Source organism: Lepeophtheirus salmonis, chromosome 3 (assembly GCF_016086655.4).
Source record: "Lepeophtheirus salmonis chromosome 3, UVic_Lsal_1.4, whole genome shotgun sequence".
NCBI classification, from domain to species: domain Eukaryota; kingdom Metazoa; phylum Arthropoda; class Copepoda; order Siphonostomatoida; family Caligidae; genus Lepeophtheirus; species Lepeophtheirus salmonis.
This window is the reverse complement of record NC_052133.2, coordinates 29,045,032-29,060,276: the sequence shown is the minus strand read 5'-3', so window position 1 is coordinate 29,060,276 and position 15,245 is coordinate 29,045,032. Positions and strand designations below refer to the sequence as shown.

General features: G+C 30.8%; 1 protein-coding gene across 5 annotated transcripts in view; it reads left to right on the top strand.

The window, feature by feature from the left end:
- LOC121114855 (echinoderm microtubule-associated protein-like 2) overlaps nt 1-15,245 on the top strand; it is a 117,082-nt gene that overhangs the window by 78,106 nt on the left and 23,731 nt on the right. For all 5 annotated transcript variants that reach the window (XM_071887290.1, XM_071887286.1, XM_071887285.1 and 2 more), the window contains exon 2: nt 12,774-13,042. In XM_071887290.1, the coding sequence (XP_071743391.1) occupies nt 12,790-13,042 (253 nt within the window). In that variant the 5' untranslated portion in view covers nt 12,774-12,789. The remainder of the gene's footprint in view (nt 1-12,773; nt 13,043-15,245) is intronic.

Sequence of the window (15,245 nt, the reverse complement as noted above, 5' to 3'; positions counted from 1 at the left end):
AGGGGGAGTTCTGGAGTGGTTGTTTTTTTCATACTCATCAAAAACACTTGTAAAAAGCAAACATTCTTTCATTTTGGGGGACTATGGCCCCTGCAGCTCACAACTTGCAAACGCACCTCCTTAAGTACACTAGCTACCTAGATACAATCATACTATAGTAATAACACGTGACGATAGGAAATCAATTGCATACAACCAACTATTGTATAGAAAAACAATTTATATATCAAATCCAATCACAAATTCTGTGAAAATCATTCTTGGTATTATTATTTATTTACACATAATATGATTTAGATGAAAAATTCGTCGTAGAAATTATTCTTTAATGGAAGCATGATATTACTATCTATCTATGAATGAATGTGGGAACGACGGGGCACAGTTTCTTTTCCCTTTTTTTCCTTTCATTCAGACATCTCAAAACTTGACAACGTATAAATCTTCTATTTTTTTAATATAACTAAACGTTCAGCATTTTTTCCACTAATGACCATTGAAATAGAGTTAGGAATTAAGAAGAAAAAAAAGACTAAATAATGTTCATTTCCAGGAATTAATTACGAGTTATATTGAATAATAATTAACTTTCTATGTATAATAATAAGCCTTTTAAAGGCCCTGATCTGACTAAAAATATACTTGATGTTAAGTGTATGTAATTATATAAATTAATAAGGAGGAATAAACAATACAAGAAAAATTTCAACCTCAGATTTTATGACGCTAGCTTTTTTGATGTTTGAGAAAACGGGCTGTTGCAATCAGCAATTGTTATTGTCACAACTCTTTTCCATCTCTCCTAGTATGTAGGATCTGCTATCCCATTCAAATAATGGAGGTAAACCTATCATGAACCAAAATTCAAGTCTAGACGAGTTCAATGATTGAAATGTTATGATTGAGCTTATTTCTAAAGACGGAACAAAAATTGTTTACATTCAAAGTCAATAATAGGAAGTGATCATTAATCACTGGGAGATAGGTCTATAGGTAGTTAGAATATTATGGGCTTTAAGACTTAGTTTCGAATATAAGTATACTTATTAGGCCGGTGTGTTATTCAACTCTTTTCAAATTTACATTTCAACAAAAGCAAAAAAGTTGTCATGCGGGAAGAAAATAACCTGGGTAAACTTTCATCGTTATTTATTTTGCCTAAGAGTATTTGGATTTCTGATCTAAAGAAAATATTTTTCTAAAGTGATCCTATGGAGCAAAAATAATTTTCAGAATTTATATGTTTTAAAATTCCTCTTTTCTGGCTCCATAGAGTGACTTTAGAAAATAATTTTACCAATATATTTTTTTTTTCAGTTTGGTTAGATAAAATATATGTATATCTAAACTATATAACGAAAAATAACGAATAGAGGTTTTTTTAATATTTATTTAGTAAGTAAAGAATGTTTGTTTTTTATTCAAAACTTACACCGAATTGTAGGACTTAAAAATGACATTACAGAACACTAAAAATTTTATAGATTATTTTCTTACGGGATAACAACTTTTCTGTACTATCTGCAATGGAAATTTAAAAAAAACAAGAGAAACAACCCGCCCTAATAAGAGTACATAAATAAGAATGTGTTGAGTAGATCTTAAGAAAAATATTAAGCAATTAATTATAATTATTGTTATTCATCTTCCTTTAGAGGACGCATAGGAATAAAGATCATAATACCTAAGGATGTATTTAGGGAAACGTATGTTTATATTTGTTGGAAGGAAGCAGATGTCCGTAAAATCTAGGTTAAACCCCGAGAGCAACGTATCAGGTGAGGTGAATAACCTAGAAACATAAAATCAAACATAGTGAAGTGTCGGAGATAAAATAATACATTTTATCTTTTTAAAGGAATACATAAATATTTTTGTTCAATGAGAAGCAAAAATGGAAATTGGTCTGGGAGAATTAGGTATAATAATTTAAATCGTCTGTATTTTTTAGATGATCTGAATCCTTTGTACTTTTCAATATGGCGGCATATTGAGTCCAAAGCCTGTAGTGTCCACCACAACAATATTACCCAACCTCAAAGTCTTTGTGGAGTCTCATTGGAGGCCATTACAAAAGTATGTGATGCCTTATGACCTCGTCTGTAGGCTGTAATTAAAGTTAGTAAATAAAAAAGTATTCTTAAGATTTTCCTGTACGACCTCATTTGGATCTGTTCTGCATGGTTATTTGAAGCACAATCAAAGTGGTCTTAAAGTTGTAATTAAGCATATGCTTAAATATATAAATTTCAATTGATTGACAATCGGACCTCAAACGGCGAAGCTTCATCATGATTGGCATACAACTATTCAACAACTATTCAACACAAGTACATTTACAATATATGGAAATATTCAACAAATATTTTGTGTAATTAAATTATTTATAATATTTTTTGAAGAAATTTCAATATTTAGCTGCCGCCCCATCAGCTAACTGTAGCCCAGTCATATGATATTACTTCCTTTTCTCACCCACGCAACCTTGAAGCCTATGCATTTATGTAAATTTGTACTAATATTAGTTATGTAGTATAACATGTAACTTTGTCAAGCACTCACTTATTTTATTTGAATGTGTAGAGGAGGATTCAAACTCGTTTAACCTTAGGAATCACGAAATGAAAAATAAATATGAAGGAATATTTTTATTTTTTTGAGTTCATTGAACTGATTTTTTTTTTTTTTTTTCGTCTTCTTTATTTATTGTTTGGTGGTTACCCACATAACACATTGTCTTAATGACATTAATTTGATATTATTTCTCTTTAGTAAAGTTTATGGGGGTTGTAACTATTATCTATTTTTAATAATTAGTATAGACATGAGGATCTATATATTGAAGAGACGAATAAGGCATTAACACCTCGGCAAAACATGTGATGCAGGGGCGTCCACAGGATTATATATATTTTTTTTTTTGGCGGGGGCCCCACAAAAAAGTTGTTTGGGTTTGGAATTTTCTTGGAAACAAAAGACAATAATTAATTTTTTTTGGAAACAAACATCCAATATTAAATTTTTTGAAAACTTATAAAAAATTTAATTTTTGAAAAAAAAAAATTCAAATATTAAATCTTTTAGAAAAAATTTAAAAACCAAGCCCCCCTCCCCCCGAAAAAAAAAAAAATATATAACTCTCAGGAAACCCTCATAATCCTACATGTTTTATATAATTTTGTAAAATTAAAGGAATGATGAAGTGTGAAAAGTCATAAAATTACAAGTCAATTAAAAATATTTTATTAATTTATTTGGCATTAAAGAAACAAGGGATGTCATTTTGATATCCTCGTCAGTTCTAGTGTTCAAAAGGTGTCTACTAGATTTTTATAATAGGACTAGTTACTTCTGTGTAATTATAATTTTTGATCAATCTCACGCCGCACATTCTATTTCTCGCACACCATCAATCAAAATTGTTTAAAAATCTATTTATTTAATTATATATATTTCATTAAACTAATATATATATATATATATGTTTCAAAAAGCTCTTTTCCCATCTTCGTCATAAAAGCCTCAAAACAAGCTACAAATGCCGTTTAATCTTAAATAAATAAATGGTTTTGATTTTATGCATTATTGCCCACAAGTCCAAATTCTCTTATATATTAATCATGTTGTGTTTTGAATTCTCAGATTTCTTTAAATAGGGGTGATCATATTTTGATTTACCCTTAACTTATGTTTAGGGGGAGGGGAGATTTTTTAAATTTAGGAATAAATTATAATTATTAATTCTAATGTCTTGTTTTTTATAGGTAAGATATTTTGGATCTTTGAAGTTTGGATGATTTTTTCTTCTTATTTTTTTTTTTTGGGGGGGATTATTGTCTATATTTAATACTAGTGGTAGTACCTGGCATTACTAGGAGTTATTAGGCATCCACGAATATACAAATTTTGCTTTAAAAATATATAGGATAACTACCAAAGAAAGGATTGGTGTTGCACTCACACTCAGACGTAGATACTCATTCAATATTCAGACATTATCTCCTCAAGAATACAGAAATATTATTAAAATATTGAGGAAAATAATTAATATGATTTGATAAGTATTAGCCTTAGTCTTTAGCTCGTTACTAACCCTCATCTAAAGTCAAGTTTTTTTTTTTTTTTTTAATTTTATTAAAAGTACTTCCACTATTTTTTTCTTTTTTAATATGAGTTGAAATAAACGCCTCTGAGATTTCATTCATTTTATACTTTACTCCCTATTTTCTCTTTATACTTTATTATATATACTGTACACCTAGGGGCGTCTTTCCATACATTAATTATTTTTAATCACAAGATGGCTATTAACAGTTGAATCACGGTTACTATTAAAGACTTTCACAACAATTAGCAAGATTTTTTGCAAAAGGGCACTCACTTTCTTCCAATAACATCGAATCACTGAATACTCAATTTATAGCGCATGGCCACTTAATGGAAGGCCCTAATTTCCTTAATGGAACGCCTTTTAGACAGAATGAGTTGAAACAAATACTGAGGAGTGACACTTTGTTTTATAATTAAAGAAATTTAAAAAAATTATTTTTAAATTGATTATTAAAATGTGTCATTTTTTCCTAATCAATCGGTACATTTCATGAATATATATAAAAGTCCCCGCCCACAATGTAAAAAGACAACGATTATTCAACCTATTTCAGGCTAATTTCAAGTGTATAATTAAATGTTTGTTGATTTGAGTGTAAAGGCTTTTCTTTCGTTAAGATAAATCAAAAGTAATGGAGGCCACAACTAAATATATATGTGTATTTTCCAACTTTTCTTCATTTGAATTGAGTTTTTTTTTCTTTATAAAGGTACTTTGAAGAGTAGTCGTTATCCAGTCAAAAAAAAATCATTAAAAAGTTAGAGCTAATTCTGCCATTTGAGTTTAGTTTTCTATTCAGTGTTACTATAAAACATGTCTTTATTACACGGACACTAATTCAAATCACTTAATAATTTTCATTTAATCAAAGACCTCCATTTTTTTGCTTGGTTTTTTTGGAAAAAATAATCCTAATATTAAATTTTGGAAAATAAATTGAAAATGTTAAATTTTGTCGACAAAAATTTCAAAAATTCATAGCTATTCACAAAAAATTAAATTTTTTTGGGAATTTTTTTTTAATTTTAAATTTTTTCCTCTATTCCATAATTTTTTCGTGTGACGAAAAAAGTTCTAGTAAATAGCAAAACTCCTTTAACTTGGGGGTGGGGTTACAACCCATTAAGCCCACGCCCCTAGGATGCTCGTGTTAAGTTTAGTAAAAAATTTCTTATTTAACTCAGTAAAAGATTAGTTTTTGGAATTCAAATGCCTATTTTTTTTAAAGTATAACCGCGAACAACTTTCTTATTCAGAGATAAAAATATCTACTTCTGTTTTTATGTAGTAGAATTATATACTGCAAATTGTTATTCATCATTGCATGTAAATTAAAAAAATATATATTGTTACTAGGATTTTTTTTTTTGACACAACTTTGATAGATGTTGAGTTTCTTTTCAAATTAGGGCCATAAACAAGTGGTTTTACGTCGATTTTGACAACAAGATTTTAGTCAGAGGGTATAGCACCCCTCCATACCCCACCACCATCCTCATTGCCACGGATCTGCATGGTTATGAGTAAATTTATTATAAAATGGTCTTCAGTCCAGTAAAAACTAAAATATTTGCTTTTGAGCTCAAATTCAGTCTTCAAAATACAGTCCTGAGAGTGTCAAGCGAATATTTTTAAAATTCAAATAATTCATGGATACGAATGCAAATATTGCTCAATAGATTACGACTGTGTACCTACAATAAAACTAATGCATATGTATTGTATATTATTTTGATAAATCACAGTGTGTACCTTCGTGAATATTTTATACGTTCCAAGTATATTGCATTGCATACAAAAAGTATTTAAATAAGTATGAGCTACCTAGTCAAGGATTAAATACATCATATTGTCATGTACATACATTATATGCTAAAATAATAATTGGTATTTATTTGTAAGGACTAGTGATGTAACAGATCCTTAAATCGCGGTTCCCAGCTCTGATCTGATCATCATCTAGATTTTAGGGATTCTGATCAAGTTTATCGATTAGATTGGAGATCAGATCCACAGGATTATATATATGTATATTCTTTTTATTTGGGGAAGGGGGGCTTAGTTTAGTAATTTTTGTACCGGGCCTGAATTTGATAAATAACCTTTTAGAAAAGACTTTGTTTTCTTCTTCTTACTCAATTTTCTGTTAAAATAGTATAAACTGTATAATACCAGGGACAAGTAGAAAGGGGTAGATGTAGGGCCTTCCTAATTTTTATATGCAGTTCACATGGTGGCCACAAAAAATCTTTGCAAATTAACTACATTTTATATAATGCCAAGAGCGGCAAAAGACTACGGACCACCAATGGGTAAGGGTGTTTGAACTGGTATCCTCTTCACGTCTTAAGGAAGGAGAGACCCCACTAAACTAGATGAATGATGGCTAGTGATGCCAGTCTAGAGCATTTTTGTCCTCTTAAAAAAAAGTTAACTGAAAATCAATATGGTAACTCTGAGCCTTTTAAGAATGTTCTGGAGGAGAGTAGCTAGGCTGTAAGGATGTTTCATTACATCAGCTACAATTAACTATGGCGAGGAGGAAGGGGGAAAAGGAAATAAACAAGGTCAGAATGACTCCGATGTCGATTCTCAATTCAAGTCTGAGTCCAATAAGGACTTACAATTGTAACTCTGCAAAAATCCTAAAGGTTACTCTGTCCGTCTTTTATGAGCACACATAAATATTGAATCCGGCTTTGTACATGACTATACATCGTGGAAAGGGAAGTTCCCTCATCAGGAATTATATAATTATCCCCCTAGCTTAGGAAAAAATAATTTACTCTTCAGTTTGCCGACTTCCAAAAACCAGGGATCTGAGAAACGAAACCAATTTACATCATTAATGATGGTGCTTCATTCATTTTGGTTGGTGAGTACAAATTAACGGTTCACTCTCCGATTCATTCTGCAAAAACCGGTAATTCTACGTATTTGGAAGCTCTTTAGGTGGTTAACCCGATTTTCTGTTAGGTGGCTCACGAGCCGTGATCCGTGTCATCACTAATAAGAATCATCATATGTTTGGCATTACTAAATTTTATGAGGTATCCCTCCCCATTTCCGTCTTTTTACGAATTTGAACCTGTTTTATTGTGAGAACATTGTATTTTATGATACATAATTCATATTTCATATGTTTTTGAGGCAAGACTATGCAATAATAATAATATGCATCTTCATTCTATAAAATAAAAAAATATTTTCATAGTGAATTTCATTGTTATTATTATAGCCTTCGTTGAAAACATACATCATTATGACTCATAAGGCCTATCCATTCATTATAACATTCTTTGCTGTTTGATAAATCGCTAATAAATCCGTAAAACCCATTCATTTCAGCTACAAACAACAATCATAATGTATTACGGAATTATTAGACATTAGTCATTATTATAAACGATAATTATTATTGATCATTCCTCATTCCCTAAAGGACCATAAAGGGGCTCTCAAGTTCGGAAGGAGATTTTAATCTCACTACCTGACGTAATTTAAGCAAACTCTCAAGTATTTTAAATAAATGTATGGACTTTATCTCACCTCTGATTAGTCGATACATCACAAGTAAATTTTTGTCCAGAAGGTTCTATCCTAGACCAGAGGTGATGACTTGAACTATAGACTTACGACTTGACTTGATCACACAATCAAAGACTCACGACTTGAGTCATTTTAATTTTCCCCTGGATATTGAGTATTTTTAAAGTGATATCTTTATACTTCTATGGACTTGTGAGTAAATAATTAAGACTTGACTTGGACTTGTGAGTACAAACTTAAGATTTGAATTGGAATTGTGAGTAAAGACTTGATACATGACCTTTTTTTACCTTTTTCCGAGACCAATAGCCAGGGTTGGTCATAACGTGAGCGGTCCCTGATGTTTATTTGCTTTTTTTTTAAATTTGGATCTTTTAAAAAAATATTTTCACATTTTTTTTATAATAAAATGAGAGATCCCTTATTTTTGTATGAGAAAAAGTATTTTTCAGCAACATATTACTATTTTTAAAATTACTTAAAAATTAAAAAAAGAGTGAAAAATTCTTCTTCAGACGGGTTAACACATTTATCAAATTCTTAGAAATAAATTGCGTGTACACTAGATGTACTAACCTGTCTTTATTGTAAATAGGTACTTAACTTTATACAAAATCCTATACACAGAGTCCCCAATCAAGAGAGGTGCCTGGGGCAAGTGCCTTCAGTACCTCTTCCCATAAACCGACCCTGCCAATAACTTCTAAAAATGTTCTCAAGAACCACTTTACTATCGTAAGTACCTCCAGAATTCCAGCAAGTTTGCAAAATATCATATAATATTGATGAAATAGGAAAAATTATTTAAAACAAGTTACAAACATGCCATTATAATTACTCATTACATAATCAAAGATGCATAATATCTATAGGCAGTACTTACTCATCATAATTGTTAAATGTATATTTAGAGACTATGATTTAATGCCTTGCTTTTTTGAACTTATTATTTTTATAACATGCGTATTAAATACTAATTTCCTTTCAACCCAAATGAGATATTTAAAAGTACGTAATATATTTATAAAGTAGTAGCAATTACACAGTGATTAGGTAGGTCTATTATTATTATATCTTAGTTCGGACCATCTTAGTGTAGGTGTTTAATGAATAGTTTCCTATCTTACTTATTGATTAAACGATCTTTCTTTAACAATCTTATTGTTATTGATGTCGATTAAAATAAATATGAAGGTATCTATGTTGTGGTAAGGATATAATTTATGGCTTCAACTCTTGTTATTGAGACATTTAATTATAGGTGGTATGGAGACCTATGCTCATTGTCACTCAAAACCAAGGGAAATGAGGACATTTTTTAACAGAAATATTTATAATATTCTATACTGACTCTATACTTGGATTTCTTATTTCCCGTGATTCTGTCATTGAGCAGAATCCCATTAGTAAATAATAAATACTTTGAAATTTTATTATCTATTTTTATACTAACAGTAGTACCCGGCATTGTCCAGAGTAATTAGGCGTCGGCTAAAAGACAAATTTTGCTTACATAATATAGAAGATAACTCCCCAAGAAATCTTCAGTCTTACTCTTTGTTTTGTTTTTTCCCTGAGCACACTCACAAGTAACTGCTCAAAACTTTTATTCGTTCACACGTCGTGTTCTCTCTTCAAGAATGAAAGTCTGATCTTTATTCGAAAATTTTCTAAAAATTGCCCTCAATTTGCAGAAATGATTAATTTTAATGAAAAGAAATCCTTCTTCCTTTGCCCACTGTTTTCCCATTTAAAATATACTTACGTAGCGATAATTTCAAAAAAAAAAAAATAATAATATAAAGGGATATCTAATGAGTACTTTAGCCTATACAACGCTCACCAACAAAAAAACAAACAAAATTTATTTTTAAATACCAGGGTAAATATTATACTCAAAAAGAATAGTTCTCGTTATATACATATTCGATGCTACATGCACATGCCTGCAATATTTCATTAGCACGACTACATTATCCTATGTTTATAATATACATCAGGGAGCACTTTATAAATGTCAGCTGCTAACTTTTTTCCATACATACATAGAGATACACTTTACTTTAATAATAAGATTTATTTTCTCACTTTGCTTCTTGGATTTCCTATTTTCCAGGAAATTGTCTTTAGCGATTAACAATTAAAAAAATACTAAATATTAAAATAATTTAAAAAAATAAGGACTAGGAACGAATAAGATTGTTGTTTTAAAATGACATGATTTTTACAGCTTTAATCGTAAAAACTTTAAACTGAGAGGTTATTCCCTTAATAAGTATGTATTCAACGTTTAGTTTAATGAGTTATAGATAATTAAATGAAATATTTAGTTGCGGGATTTATCTTAGTTGTAAAACCCCGAGAAATACCGGGAAGTGGGATCTCGGGAGAGAAGCTCTAGTGGTAATGTGGTGGTGAGAGTATAATTTATGATTTTAACTCTTGTTATTTGTCTTTATTGAGATATTGAATTCTATGTAGATTGAATACCTGGACTCATTGTCACTCAGAACTAAGGGAAATATGAACATTTTTTCAACAGAAATATGTCTATTATATATAATATTTATTTGCTCACTCATCCATATATGTAAAGGATCTCAAACTGTGATAAGGACTCTTGAATTATGTATTTGTTTATGTCGAATACAAAAAGATATTACTCTATTGTAGTATTTAGAATGTACATACCTCTTGAAGACTCGAGAATATTGAATTTTATTTGATTTTTATGCATTTCTTTAAAGTATTCTAGAATAATATTATAATATTCATGTTTGTACTACCGTGGAGTAGGTTTGAAAAACTACATCGGTACTAAAGAAAATTTCACAATCAAGTGAAGAACGTTAAATGAAGAAGTTTTAGTCAACTTGTGATAAAGATCATACAATTATTGGATATTTAATATATTGTCTTTAGAGGGTGTTAAGATCAAATAGGGACATTTTTCAAAAAAAGTTTAAGTTGTCACTGAGGCCATATTTTTTCGGAGGATTTAGTTGAAAATTAGCTTGAATTGTACATACGAATGTTGAAAAAGAGTTGATTTGATGTATTTGCCTCCAGCAATCAATCACGGCCTGGATCCGGGTCTGGAAGGAGGAGCAGGTGTTGACGAGGTAGTTCCTTAGCATTTTGCCCATTGTCTCCTTAATGGATGTAAAGTATTTGACGGCATGAGATGCTCGATTTGTTTTAGATTCAACGTAGCCCCAGACAAAATTTGTCACCATCGATCATGGTCTGAACTTTTTTGATGAATTTTATAGTCCTTAACTTTTTTGATGAATTTTCTTGTCCTGACTTTCCTGGTCCACTTTTTTTGCAGCTGAAGATGAATCTGGGATTATCTGTCTCTAGAAGAGCCTTATAAATCTTTTGACCGTTCAGATTAGGACGGAAGTCACATTTGAAATCTCCATTGTTGTGGACAAAAATCATCGTCACGGCACTAAGCCGTTCCTCCTCTGTAAATTCAATTTGGAGCAGCTGTCGCCATAATGCTCAAAACTTCAAAATGCTACAACAACGTTTCTGGCGGCAAAAAAAGATACGCCATATTTCATTATAACGCAATTAGTAGATCTAGAATAACATTATATCATTTATTAAAACAAAATTCGTAGTCACCCTCATTTGTATATAAGAAGGGTGTATGTTTCAGAAATTACCCTGATATCGATCATCTATTCTACTCCGAGTCCAACAGGATCTTACACTTATAACTCCCGAGCAAACCCTTATTGATTCTCTTTTTTTTATGAGCTGGTGGTTCTTTGTAATGAGATGTTCTCTCTTCAATAATAATAATGAAGAAAAAAAAACTAGGAAGGCCTCGATTTCTTTCAATGTCATATTTTTTACAATTATATCTCATGCCAGCTTATATTACGTGATACGTATAATAAATATTATTTATGAGTTATGTACTAATATAGCTATTTTTCTCCCAGAGTACGCACATGTACTCCAACAACCTAGGTGTTATATACGATTCCTATATATGTGACCTACTGCTTAAAATTCACTCTGAGTCATCTGAAGTATGGGTCTTTCTAAATAATTTAAAGAAATAAACAGTCACGTAACATTATTATTAAAATTATTTCATAGTAGTTCGTGGTAGGAGTCTCTTATTATAAGAAATATCTACTAGCATTATGATAATATAATATGTAAATTTTCATGATAAATTGCAAGCATTTATTCAAAATATTTTTATTTTTTCTGGATTCAAATAGTACTTGAACTTGAAATTAACCTGTCTTTACTCAAGTTGGCCATTCTCTGAAAATCACTCGAAAAAAATTGGAATATAATTTGAATGATCCATTTGAGATGTTCATAACTATACAATATGGCAATCTAAATTCATTTAATTTATACTTTGTTGTAGTGTTGTTCGGTATACCGGTGTTATAGTGGTACTGGGGTACATACGCATTTAGAGCGATACTTTACTAAACTGATATTGAAACTGGACATGCAGCTCAATTACATCATCAATAATTTGGCCCTCAGAGGACATTATCACCTCTACCCCTAACAAAATTGTACTCTATAAAAAAAAAAGGCATCCAATTTCTCAGCAAAGCAAAAATTATGTGCATGTCACTTAATCTTAATTTTTTATTTGAAAAAAAAGTACGGATATGTATCGAAATACTGATACCTATATTGGTACCAGAACCGTTATTAAAATATTGATATCCTGACCCACTACTTTGTTGGGATTATACCAAGATCTGAGGTGGAAGAACTTTTATGCTCGAGAGGTACCTTCAGAAGTAGATTATGTACGTCTAAGGCCTGCACTAAACGTATTTACATTTTACATACAATATCAAAGTAGGAAATGAGCAAATTTTTGCTCCTTCAACTGCTGGGCAGAAAATATTAAGCTTCATTCACACTTCCAGTATATTGCTTTGTATGATGCCTTTACTCGAACTCAAATTCGACTCAATATTCAATTACTCAAACTCGATAGTTATAACGTGAATACCACACTAATAATATATACATTATTTACATGATAAATTGCAAGCATTTTTTCAAACTCTAAGATTGTATTTATTTAACATATTTTTTCTTCTTTTAACCTTCTCAGGACCACATACTAGACAATGGAATTGAACGCGAATTCACCATTTGGGCCAACGAGCATTGCCGAAGAGCATATGAATGGCTTAAGTCAAACGAATGAAGAAGATGAAGAGGAAGAAGACGAGGATCGCCACCATCCCTCTTCATCATCTGATGGGAGGAGGTCCAAATTGGAAGTGAATGTTATGAACAATCATCATGCGACTGAGTCAGTCATCCTTACAACGCCCACTTCTCCTCGATCCGTTACAACCATCAGTATGTCAGCAAGTGGTGAGAGTTCATCTTCTTTATTTCTTATACACAGGGGCGTCCGCAGGAGGAGAGGCTGGAAGGGCTCTAACTCTCCCCCGCCCCCAAGGAATGAAGGAATTTTTGAAAAATTATCGCTGTAGAAAAAAAAATTGAATGAAAAACCGGGGATAATTTTTTTTAAAGATTTTATTTTCTAAAAAAAGTTATTTTGATCAAAAAATTCAAAAACAGTTCCCCCTTCCTCCTGCAATGTATATATAATCCTGCAGACGCCCCTGATATGTCATACTTAGTAAAGGAAAGTTGTTGCAATTTCGTATTTTTTGCACATGACTTTTAAAACAATAAAGGAAATATATATGTATACAATGGTCCATGAATAAAGCTCTTACTCATAGATAGATAACAACCATAAACCCGTTCACAATGTTTTCCGTTCAACCGTTCATTTCTACAGAATTTATGTTCAGGCCCTTATTTGCTAATTTATTTCACACCGTTTCCTTTACTGTATCTCAGAATATCTCTTCTGAAAAAAATAAAAATAAAAAAGTCCCAAAGTCAGCTGTGAGTATTTGTTAGCCAATTCTTTCCAACTCTGCAACTATTATTCAATAGTTATTTAGGATTGTTCAGAGCTTAAAAAAAAGCTTATTATTCTAATTCAACTACCATTCAACATTTAAAAAACACATTAGAGGAAAAGAAACCGAAACACTGACAGCTGATATAAACTATTTTGTTCTGTAATCATTATTCACTTTGTGAATTCATAGTGGTTGCGTCGTTAGATATAAAATTATTATGATCAGTGATATGTGCATTATAATGCATTAGAATGGTTTGATTTGCAGCTTTTTTTGAATTTCGATTACGGATAGTGCGGAAAAGTTCTCATATGGTTAGAAAATAACATATCCAAAATTTAATTGCCCTACGATGTTATTTTTAGGTAGCACATCCCGTTCAAAGTTTGGTAGGAAAAAAAAGTTATTAACTTCGTGAGTAAGGATTAAAGTACAGCATTAATCAATAAAAAATATTAATAAAGTTTTTTTTCTAAAGCAACCTTATTGGTCAAATAGAGCGAATAACATAAAAATAAATGCATCTTTCCTCTGTGAAAATGTAAAAAAAAAAAAAAAAAAGAAGGATGACCGTATACGCAGATCATCAAATTTTCCTGACTTTTTTCTCTTTTTTGTTCCATAGGATAATTTTACAAAAAAAACTTTTGTTTTATTTTTTATAGGATAAAACAATGTGTATCAAAATTATTTTTTGCAGAATGACTACAAATGTATTTTTAGTATCTATATTTACTAATTGAAGAGTTTTCGCCTTTTTTATAATTTTATCGTGATTTACCTAAAGATGACAATAAAGATGCGACTTGGCATTGGTTGTTTTCATACCATGTAAAAGCTTTTCCCCACTACTTGTAATCGAAATCCCAAAAAAGTTGCTAGTCAAACAGGTATAATGTGCATGCTGAAAAAACAATAGAAAATCAGCATGGTAACCCTGCCAATTTGAAGAATGCTTTGGATGAGAGAAAGAATAACGCTCATGACATTTCATTAGATCAGCTAAAATCAGCTGTGACAAGGGAAGAAGGAGAGAACAAAATAAACAAGGACATTATCAAGAATTTATCCGATGTCGATCCTCAATTCTACTGTGAGTCCAACAAGAACTTACAATTATTCCTCCACAAAAAATCCTCAAGTTTACTCTGTCTATCTTTTATGAGCACACACGAATGTTCAATCAGGTTTTGAATATAGAAGAAAAAGAAGTTAAGTACTCAATAATTAAATAATAATGGCAACTGCTAAGGAAAAGAAAATTCATTCCTCAGATTACTAATTCCAAAAAATGGGCCAGCTAAAAAATTCAGCGGATTTACATGACTATTCATGATAGTGATGCAAGCGCCCTAAGTCTGGGATAATATATTTATGATCCTTACCAAAGTGGATACAAAACTAATCTTGTCGGCAATTAAATTTAGACAAAAATTGTTGATATCATTGGTTTTAGCTTTGATCCTGAGATATCTTTGGAGAAAAATAAACAGGAACGAGTAAATGAACGACTAAAGGACCATAGATTGTTCTTTAAATTGCTCAATTTCTTCTTTTTAGGCCCTTAAAAGTTCAAAAAATAAACGCAGAGCATGTTTCTCAATGTCCAAGCCTGATAAACTTCTTGTTTTTTA